The following is a 12,004-nucleotide window of genomic DNA, read 5'->3' as shown; positions in this document are numbered from 1 at the left end:
TTTTCGCGAGAGTGCCAAAGGCATTCTCACTCATCACTAGCTTTGAGCCAATAAAATTTCCAGTCTCCATTCTGACAGAGATTGTAATAGAGTATCTAACAATTCTTCAGACACCACTAGATCCTAAATCAGCCATTTTCACTGGACTAGAACTATTGATTTAGATAAACTTAAGAAATCTCTATTAAAGTTTTGTGTGTCTATTGAAGGCCTTGATTGCTTAGTTCAGTCTTTCTTACTTTGGATATCCTCTTTATTGTGATCCTCTGTGTGCCTTTGTAGTTTTTTGTCTTTCTCTGATTTTCTAGCGCATTTCTCATATTGCTTTTAGTTCAGGGCATTGTCCTCTTCTTTTTCCTCCAGCACTTCCACTCTCTCTTTTCATGGTCTCAGACACATAAGATACATATTACTGTCACTGTTGTTTTGTAGACTCTTTAAGACTCTTTAAGATGTCGCTTGGGTAGTTTTTTTAATTACCCTTCTTTCTTGGTTATGAAGAAATGAGTAATAAGATCTAAAATCACAAATTTGCAGATTTTTGATACAAAGAAAAAAAAATGATATTACATCTTTCTAGAGCTTACTGGATCCAAACTAAATTAGGCTACATACACACGTCAGATGATTATCGTCTGATTATCGTTTCAGGGCACCAGAAGAATATTTGCAATGCTATTCCTAAAATCTTATCCTTTTTCTTCTTTTGATTTAGATTTTTTTTATTCTGAAGGATAATGCTTCCATTATGTGATTGTGTGGCATTTATTTTTCCCTTGCTAAATGCAAAGCGTGGATGTCTTTTGTCATGTAGCCAGTTTTGTACAACCTGGAAACAGAAATATCAGCCATACTTAAACCAAGCAGCTAGCAGCATGTGGTATAAGTGTTTGGAAGCCCTACAGAAATATGTGCTTTTTATGGGATATAATTACATAGCATAGTGTGAAGTCATAGCATTGTGAATGCTGTATAAGCTTATAGCTATTTTAAAACATAAGCTAAACTCTTTGTCTGCTCTTGGCATGAAAGAAGCTTTCAGAAGGAAAATCTCTGCTCCCGGTAAATGCTGACATTATGTAGAAAGGATCCTGTTGCATTAAATCTCTCTCTTTTTTTTAACCTTAAATTGGTTATAGTCTGATGTAGACTGAAGGGCAGGGTGACATCTGCTCATCATCTTACACGGAGTTCCTTTCTGGCTCGGTGAGCCTGATTTATTAAAACTCTCCAAGTCATCAGTGAAGTTGGGTGATCAAGGAAACTTGTAATGGTTTTCTTAAACGTTATTTGCTATTTGTTAGCAAATGTTTTCACTCCCGGATCAGATCTGTTCCAGGTTTGCTGGATCAACCAGCTTCACTGATGAAAGTCTATCCTCTCCAGCCTTGGAGAGCGTCAATATATCGGGCCCAGTGAGAAGAATGTTCATGGTACGTTGGTAGTAAAATGCTTGTTCTTTTGTGTAGAACGGAGGACTGCCGCACACTCTCATAAAACTGGAGGATCCCTTTGTATAACAGCTAGTAGATATATAAAACTCATATTATATCCTAATTTACTTTAGGGAAGCCCTCCATGATCCAGTATTTTCAAGTGTTGGTCAAATTACTTGCAAGGTTTAGGCCGAGATGCAAAACGGCTTTAGTGTTCTCCCCAGCCCCTTTTAGCTGAGTCCATGACCCGACACTTTTCAGTGACCACCCGGCTGTTTTTGGGTGGTTACTGATGAGTTGGGTCACAATACAGGGGCCACCACCCACCTACAGCTTCTTACCACGCAGCTTGATAAAGTTTCTGTCTAGAACACTGAACTTGGAAGTAACACCAATGTATTCTGATTTTTGTACATTCTTTTATGAACTTTAATTCCACTGCTGCATGTTTGTATGAATCAGCCGATTTCTGCCCTAGAGAAAGCACAAGGCTTCCTTTGTGCATAAAATTGACCAGGAACTAAGATGGCTCCGGCTTCACCCATAAAAACCAAGTTTTAAATCTGAGAAATTGCTAATCAAATGTAAAAAACATTCACCCCAACATGTCTGCAACTGATGGCACAATCACCTGGTAAAGATGTATCCGAATAAATGAATGCTCTATATCTCATCAGTTCACACCTAGTATATTTGTCCCTGGTGGGGAGGTTCAGCCTCTGTTTTCCTCTTGACCATTCTCTCACAGAAGGTAATGGGAAATCCAGAATTTGAAAATTGATCTGATGGGAATATTTCAGTTCTAGTGACGGTATTGAGTACTGACAACTGCCATTGTCAGAAGAAGATGAACAATGGTACTCCAATGTTTCTGTTAAACTTGCACTTTATTTATGTAATAGTGCAGTAGTACAATATAAATTTTTTTGCTTTAATTACCAACCTTTAGATCCCGATAAACTTCTGCTTTAAAGCTATTTCTTCAGTAGGTTAGTTGTATAATGAACATCAATACAGTGCCATATTATGGTTGTAAAGTATCATTCTAAATTTGTATTTCTTTTCATCCTTCACAGTAAAATAATATTTTAGTATTAGCAATGAGCGAAGCTGTCCTTCAATGGTATGGTGTTTAACCCAGACATTTTATAAAGCCGATTGGGAAGAAGTTGTAGATGGGTGGCAGCCCCTATATTGTGACCCAACTCCTCAATAACCACCCAAAAACAGTTGGGTGGTTACTGAAAAGTGCCGGGTGGTTCGCCCAGCTCACATGAGTCGGGGGAGAACACTGGACAGGATTACACACCAAAACTTTCCTTTGTAACATAGTGGGGTTCTATGAAAGTAATTAAGTATGCATTACATGGAGGGAGCATGTAAAATGTATCGGCTGACAGGTATTCTGGTATGAAGTGTTTTCAAAACTAAAATGTTAGACTAGCTAATAATTGGTCCTGCCCAAATCCAATGAGTACCCCTTATTTGATGATAACTATCTGCAAACAGACTTTACTCACATTTTGTAGATATTCCCGCATTTCCTGTTGTATTGTCAATGAAGGAGAATATCTCAAAGGTACACATATGACGAAAGTGGGGTTAAACCATTTTCAAACCCAAAATGGAAATAGTGTTTAAATAGAAAAATGTATTTTATTATCAAGATGTAAAGCCCTATTGCTCAGTACTTTTTTCTTTTTTTTTTTCTTTGCTGATCAAAGAAAATTTATAAGTTGGATAGCACCTTCTTCAGGAATACACCCCTAATGACCTTAGGAGGTGCTTTCTAGTGCTCTTAAGCACAGTTCTGATGTATATTTCATATTAGCAGTATGTGACTGGCTATAATTTTTGCATGATTTTGCTTTTTTACTTACTTTACCTTTTTCCTGTCCTCTCCAGTAAAATAAAGTGAGTTACTTGTGGCTAGTGTTTTATTTTTTGAAGCACTTTGTAGTGGTATAATTAAAGTATGCCTAAAAAGTTTTCTTTCTAAGGCTTCCAGGTTTAAAATAAAAAGTCAGTGATGTGGCATATGTGTTATCCCATGATTATAAAGGATACTGTTGCTAAAATACAGACATGTACTGTATTCTATTTATATGTGCTGAGTAGTTGTTTCAAAGCAGAAAAGGAACTTTATAAAACCATAAGCAAACCTTAATAATTTAACTATCCAGATCTTTTTTATGATTCTTTTATGTCTCATGGGAAAGGGACAGTTTTCGTATATGGTATTATAGGTGTGTGTAGAAATGTTTTCATTGCAGTCACAGGGCAGCTAAACTGTTGTTGAAGAGTTATCTCATCTATGGTCATCTCAAGATGGTAAAGGTTATAAAATATGATCCAGTTTATTTCCTCACACATACAGGTAGTCCCTGGGTTACATGCGAGATAGGGACTGTAGGTTTGTTCTTATGTTGGATTTGTATGTAAGTCCAAAACAAGTACATTATTTTATTAAATGGAAATAGGACAGATGTTTATTTTGACATATTGGGTAGCATGGTGTGAGTTACTGTAAAATATCCTCACTAAGTTAATCTCAAACAAAACAAAAAAAACTTTATGGAGCCTAGACATTCATTAACTTCTGGAGCAAGCTGTGCTTTGATATGCAAAAGAAAAAGCACTCCACTATTATGTCCTGAGGTGGGCTGACGACACACAACATCCTTCTTTTGCTAAGAACTCATCCACTCCTACTCTTGAGTCTTACAAAAAAAATACTAATCATTGTGTAGCCCAAAGTAAGAATTAAGAGGCCCCCTTAAAGCGGAACTAAACTAAAAATAAAAAAAAACCCTTGTCCCTCGAAGGTTCGGCCCTTCCAATGATCTGGTCTCGCGTCGTCCTAGAATTTCTCTTCGTCCTGGTGCCGAGGATGCCCTGGGCGCCGCCATCTTCTGTCTTCTCTTCCGTTTTCTTCTTCGGTCTTCTTTCTTGGTCACCCAAAATCGCACTGCGCAGGAGATTGTGAGATTGGGTGACGTAGCTGCTGTGAAGGGTAAAAATAGAATACCGATATCACTGCACATGCGTGCGATCAGCATCTCTTGGTGGAAAAATACAGCCAGAGCCTCCCGGGATGCATGACGTAGGTGTCCTGGGAGGCTCTGCTCTCCCATTTAGTCTTAATCGCTGCGGCGGTGCTGCACCCTTTTTTTTTTGCACCTAATTAGTGTTGCACTTAACGAAAAACAACATTTTTACTTTATTTAGAGGGGTCGCTACCCTTCTATGTGAAGTAAAAATATTGGGTTTAGGTCAGCTTTAAGATAATACCAGGACATTAAATGTATTTATCACTTACAGTGAAAGACTAGAATAATTGTGATTTTTTTTTTAGTTTGGAGAAAAATATATGTCCAATAAAATACTTTACATATTTAAATCTATCCAGGTAAAATTAAAAAATGTGAAATTCATACAATGCAAAGGAATAGAAATTTCAGAAAGTAGATTTTACTTTCAGTTCAGGAAATGTTTTCTTAAAGCTGGAGCTGTTAAGATGTGAAGCTATTTTATACTGTAGGTGATAATGGCAGAACACTAATGGAAATTAAGAAAATATCTTACTACAGAGGAAAAATATTTTTCAAGGTAATCCTAAATGTGTAAGCTATGAGACAATACGGCATTAAATGAAACCCATGTATTAATTGTATTTTCCTATGTGCTAGTCTAAGCCTTGGAACATTGTGTTTCAATTTGTAAATGGAAACTGTAAAGGAGAGTGTGATGCCAGCATAAGTAAGCACATTAGGATCACAATGGTGGTGATAATTCCATAGTGGAGGCAAAATATCACTGGAAGGATTATTTGTCTTCACAGCTCCAGCAGGAATAATGATTGTGGTTTTATAGCCAGAATTTTGCTCAGTAAATACATGTTCTCGTAATTCATAATATTTCTCTCTTCTGCTAAATTGATACATTTTTGGAATGAAACGAAATAGGAGTTTAAAGTCAGTATGTAATATGAAGATATTCAACATTTAGAATATTGGTAAAAGAAAGAATAGAGGGAGCAAGGACAGAACACCAATTGGGATTGTTGGTAATTCCCATGACAAACTTGAAATTGGATGCCATTGGAGACCTCATATTGCAGTTTGTGCTTGTAACACAGCTGAATGTGGGGCTGGTGTAGCATCCAACGGTTGAATATGTTGATTGCCACCGGTGAATTTTCTGTCATATTAGTCTTGTTTCTCTTTTTGCCAAGATTTACTAGCACCAATGACAAAAGAAAAGTATTTGTAAATGTTAGAAAACCTACATTGCTTCTGTTGGTTAATAACTTTTAATGCAACGTCAATTAAATCTTGGGAAGGCAGCAAATGGCACGCTTTTATTTTGTTAATAGAGAAGTTTTTAGTTATTTCCCTATCTATGAAGAGGAGATAATTTGAGTCCAATATATTGCATAGCCTGTTCCATGGTGCTAATCAAGGAGTTCAAAGGGAACTCATTCTTTAGTCCATGAACTGGGTTCAGTTGCCAATTTTACAAACTTTGTATGGCCTCAACTGAGCATGTAAAGATATTGGCTAAATAAATGTTCTCATTTGGTTTCTTACCAAAAACTGCAATGACCAAAAATTATTTGGCCAGTTGCTAGAATTCTACTAGATTGTAAGCTCTTCGGGGCAGGGTCCTCTCCTCCTGTATCACTGTCTGTATTAGTCTGTCATTTGCAACCCCTATTTAATGTACAGCCCTGCTTAATATGTTGGAGCTATATAAATCCGGTATGATAATAATAATAGCATTCCAATACCTCCAGACATGTCTTTAATGAGGGGCTACAACAAATTGTAATAACACATTATTGTTAAATCTGCAAACAATAACCAACAGATCTGTGTGTAACAGAGGAGTGCTGAGTGTATACCTAGAGGGTCAGGTACACCTATTGAAAATGAAAGTTGGGTTATAAGGGAGCATGGATATCATGCTTAGCGATAACATTGTACTCATAAATAACCACCCTACAGCTCAGTAAATAGATTCTGTAAGGACATTTATAAATCTATGCAATGTATTTCACTATAAATTATTTAGGTAAAACCCAATGGTCGAGGGTCTGTGAAATAAACCGGAATGTAAATGCAGTTTTAGAAAAAAATGGACTGTGTACATTGCCTTGAAAATCAATGGAGAGAATGATAAATCCCAAAAAGTGTAAAATCCTTGGAATGCTTAAGAAACCAAATGGCTTGATAAAGTATTTTGTGTCTCAATACAGAATGACCTACAGCTCTAAGGCTGGAGAGGATACACTTTCATCAGTGAAGCTGGGTGATCCAGCAAACCAGGAATGGATCTGGTTCAGGATTGATACCATTTGCAAAGAAATACAAAATTAATTTTAAGAAATCCATTCCAGGTTTGTGTGAAAGAGTAACCTCTCCAGCCTGGGAAAGGTTTAATAAATCGGGCTCATAATGTATCAAACCTACTGTGATGTAAGCTAGATGTGGATATCATGCTATTGGCTTCTAATCATGACAAACTTATGTAAAATATCAGATAAAACTTATGGCGTCATTACTTACAAGCTTGAACTTGTTTTCTCAATTAGTGGTAATCCCAAACAGACATTACATATATTCCCGCATAAGAGAAGCGTGCTAAATGGGTTATCTGTGGTCGTTGGATATGCCTAGTTCAACAGACACATTGTGGGGATGAATTAAACTATAAAATTTATTTTCACAGGTGTTTCAATAGTAAAAACAAAACAAATGGAATTTCAGATTGGCCTGATTGAATCAGGTTTGCCAGATTGTGTTTCATGATCTTCTATTATGGTAACATCTCTTGTGTTATTTACCCTCAACATATACCACACACCCAATGTAGTGCCTGTTGCTTTGCAGATCTGTACACTCTGTATCTGTTCACAAACTTCCTTATGCAAGAACATAAATCTTATCGGCACTGAAGAATGTCCAACAGTCTGCTGCTCTTCAGGTTTTTTTTGTTCTCCTGCATGATTTCAAAATTTGTGCAAACAGTAGCTATGACTCATCTAGCAAATATTAAATGTAATTTTATAGCATGCTTTAGATACGATGTAGCTGAAATAAAATCAAGTTATAGGTTTACATTTATATTTTAATATACCTGATGGAAGTATAGGAAGTGTGGCTTTCGCTTCATCCTTTGTAAAGCATAGTCCAGAGTTGGTTGTGTTTGTTAGCACATTGGATTTTAAGTATGCACTTATTAAAACCCATATTGTGTTTAGTGTGTTTTCCATGGATTGCCAGGATTTTCTTAAAAAATAATGGCCAATACTTGAAAAACCATCACTACAATTATTATTTATTATACAGTATTTATATAGTGCCAACATATTATGCAGCGCTGTACAAAGTCACTAGTCAGGACACTAACTATCCCTCAAAGGAGCTCACAATCTAATGTCCCTACCTAAGTCATATGTATTTATTACAGTCTAACGTCAATTTAGAGGGGAAGCCAGTTAACCTAACTGCATGTTTTTGGAATGTGGGAGGAAACAGGAGTGCCCAGAGAAAAACTAACACAAACAGAGGGAGAACCTGCAAACTCCATGCAGATAGTGTCCTGGCTGAGATTCGGACCTCGGACCCAGCGCTGCAAAGGCCGGAGTACTACAGTGCACAGTGATCCTGCATTTTAGCATGCATAAATCACAATAATGTGAACAAGATTTGATTGTTCTGTCTGGCAGATGTGTGTGCATATCGCCAATAATGGTAGACCAGTGTGATCACATATATTTATTACTATATTAAAATGCAAATTTCAATAATGCTATATATGAAATCAGAATTTCTGTAAAAGAATTGCTGACATTTTCAATATAGTTTATGTAAACTCTTAACAATAACTTTTTTTTTGTTTTGGTCCCTTTTATATGCTCCTTTTTGGTTTTGTTAGCTATCATATTGGAATAATTTTGTTGTATCCAATGATTGTAAAAATCCCATGAGATTGTAACTTCTTGTGTTGCACTGAAATTAAATCAGTATTATATGCTTAGTTCAGCTCTGTGAATTAAACTTCACCCCACCCTGTGTTATGAACATAAGGCACGGCGGAGGTATCCTTTATTCTGGACATCATCTTGGGGAGGTTCTCCTCCTAGGACAGGAAGCATGTTCCTGGCTGAATCCCCAGGGAAAAATAAAGAAAACAAGTGAAGCCACCACATCTAAGCACCAACAGGCCACTAATGATTATATTTTTCTTCCAGGGTTTGGAAAAGTATAAATGTTTTGTTTTTATATTCCTCTAAAAAATAAATATTAAGACCTTTTTCTTTTACAGCTATGCCCTTTCTGATGAAGCCTACCGTTCTCTGAGGGACCAGGATAAAGACCAATGCATATTGATAACTGGTGAAAGTGGAGCAGGAAAAACAGGTACAATGACACGTTTTAACAACCAATACCATCACAGTAGTATATGGGGTACATTAATTGTGACCCTAAAAAGCATTGGTGCACTGTAAGGGTCATGACAGATGGCCTCTTTATTTGCAGCAATTTTTTTTGGTAAATCGATATTTTTTTATACAATCACAAAATTAGATTTTTGTCATTGGAAAGGATCTTTCACGATCCATTCCAACAAAAAATAACTGCATGATGCATGAACGAGTGCTGTACATACATCACTTTTCTGCTCTATGAAGAGGGAAGGGGAAGAACGTCGGAGCGGCACCCCGATGCACTCTCTCCTCCACTTGCATTGCGGTTGTTCATCTTTTGTGGATCTGCCAGGACGGTCCATGAACGCCATTGTACAGCCGCTGTACACACGTCAGATTCTCATCCATAACCAGCCCTGAGTCGAGAATCATTTGACATATGTAGCCTCACTTATGAAGTTTATTTATTTATTTTAGTGAGGAACCATCAGATACATTAAGACATGAAACATCCATACAGTAAGCATCCATTTCACATTTAGAGGGAAGAAATTTACAAAATGGACTGGGCCACCCATTTATGTAAAATCTACTTTTGGGCCACTAATGCTATGATATTATTACTATTATTATTAACAAAAAAGTGACACAGGAGGAGAAAAGCTTACAATCTAGAAGGTGGGGGAAGTAACACACAATAGGAAGGAAGATAGATAGTAAAGTTTTCCGCAACTCTAGTATTTTGGGTAAATATACAAATTTTAATAATTTTGCCTGTACATGAATTCTACACATTATTGGAAATGAACAGCTCGGATGCTGCAGTTGGCCCTTAAAGGGAAGGAATTAGATGGAGTAAACACAAAAAACAGCCTAGTTGGCTTAAAATATACATTTTTAAGCACATTGTCCAGTTTAAACCTTCACAATTTCCTCCTATCAAACATGTTCATTGTTTTACTGTTCTCAGTCCTGATATTGTTGCCTGATGAGACAATTTCTCCTAAAAAGGTTAAACACGCCAGTTACAATCCCTATTGGTTCTTCCTTTTAATTAATTTTTAATTATGCCCTTTGGGACCTAAAAACTTTGTAGATCCTCTTCCATAAAACACCACACTTTTATCACTAAGTCTTACTTGATTTATTGATATTGATCTCCTGCACAAGCAGTGCCCTACAATTAAAGATTGTATCCTGAAATAGTGATCAGTCTCCATATTGTTATAATCTGAGGAACCAGTCCTGAGTCTTGATGTACAATAAATACTCAGGATGCAGGATACAGTTACATAGGAAGATTTTCTCTGAGCATACTTTAATAATAAAAGTGGTCTGGGAGCCATAAAGGACACGATATACAAAAGCTTTTTTAAAAATCGGAGTCAAACGGTTACAGGATAAAACCAATAAATTTGTTAAAAAAGCTGACTGCAAATTTTAGATTCACAACTTCTGACTTTTACTTATATACTGAAACAATGGGTTGATTGTAAAAGTCTGATATTAAAATTTGCATTGTCACAGCGGCAAAGATGGCTCGGTAGTACTTGCCACTACAGCGCTAAATCTAGGTTTCAATCCCTGTCATGGACACTATATGCATGTTATCCTATATACACTAGGGCTTTTCTCTAGGCACTCCACTGTCCCCCACATCACCAAAAACATGAACCTAAGCTAATTGGCTCCCGCAATAATTGTCCATTGGTACATGTGGAAACACCTCAACAAAAGCAAGTGTAGAGTGCATGATAAAAATTGGGGAATAAAAAACATTTGCATAGCCAGGTAGGGTATTTATTTTTTGTGTGTGTATATATCTCTTGCAATGTTTAACTGGAAAAGTTTTGCAACACTTTCAATAAACATAGGTTTGCTTAGACCTGTAAAAATGTATTTAGGATTGTAGAAGAAACTGGTGGAGTCTGTAAAACCTAATGTCATTGTTGTAAATGTGTGTTGCCATTGGTATATTGTTTGCTAACATCAAGCTAAGAAAAAGATATAAATCTTCTGTATAAAACAAATACAAACAAATATAAAGCTGGTTTTATTTATTATTATTTATAATATTATAATATATTTATAAATTGCCAAAATATTATTCAGCTATGTACAATAATTAGGGGTTGCAAATGAGGGACAGATACAAGCAATGACACAGGAGAAGGAGAGGACCTTGCCCAAGACAGCTTACAACCTAAGAGGTGGAGGAAATTAGTATTCAATACTGAATACAAAATACAAAATCCATATGTTCAATGTAAAAAATGATACACTTGTTATATGTGCTAGGAATGTCACAATTTGTACTAATGCAAGCTGTAAATATAGTAGAGATGGGTAGTAGAGATGGGACACCCCTAAAATATAGGACATTTGGAATTGGAATTTACATTCAGATTTCATGCATTACAAGTTGTACCCATGGAAGGTACATCTTGATGGAAGTGATGTAGCCCAACACCCATTTAGCATTAGAACGTGCATGAATGTTCCTTTGTAGGCTTTGTGGCCTGGTCACACAATGGTGCTATCTGCTTTTCTTCAGTACAGAAAATGACACATACGCATTTAACATATGTTTTGCAGAATATTTATTATACACAAATAATTGGAAACTATACAATGGGGAAGGGAGAAGGTTATGGTATAGTCGCTATACTTAGGTCAAAGGATAACAGCCAACCCTTAGAAATTCAAGAATATAAAGAAAAGCACACCAACAAAAGTTTATTTTTTTGGCTATTTAGTGTTAGATGATATTTACAAAAAAGTGTAACCAAAGTTATGGTGCAAATAGTTACAATAGAAGGTGTAAAACATAAATTTAACGGTGATTTCAACATCATCATGTACAAGTGAGGTTTGTGCAATCATATACTATTCATACCACTCCTATTTTTAAAGCGATATTATCTCATTGAGTCCATAGAAAAAAACGTTACTTGAAACAACACAAATACGATCTTTGTCCCTTTATCCCCAACGTGTTTCACCTTATTGGCTTCCTCAGGGGAACTTGAGACGGATAAACTAATCGTTCAAATCACACAAATATAAATAGTGTAAGTTTTTCACTTGTCCTTAATGAGGTTGTAATCACCTTTATATTATATTTTACACCTTCTAT

General features: G+C 36.2%; 1 protein-coding gene across 1 annotated transcript in view; it reads left to right on the top strand.

Moving 5' to 3' along the window:
- Nucleotides 1-12,004, top strand: part of MYO1B (myosin IB) — a 117,341-nt gene that overhangs the window by 44,869 nt on the left and 60,468 nt on the right. The window contains exon 4 of the mRNA XM_072419158.1: nucleotides 8,766-8,860. Within this exon, the coding sequence (XP_072275259.1) occupies nucleotides 8,766-8,860 (95 nt within the window). The remainder of the gene's footprint in view (nucleotides 1-8,765; nucleotides 8,861-12,004) is intronic.

The sequence above is a fragment of the Pyxicephalus adspersus genome, chromosome 7, assembly GCF_032062135.1.
Source record: "Pyxicephalus adspersus chromosome 7, UCB_Pads_2.0, whole genome shotgun sequence".
NCBI lineage: Eukaryota > Metazoa > Chordata > Amphibia > Anura > Pyxicephalidae > Pyxicephalus > Pyxicephalus adspersus.
Note: the sequence above shows the minus strand (reverse complement) of the source record. Positions and strands in the feature narration are given on the sequence as shown.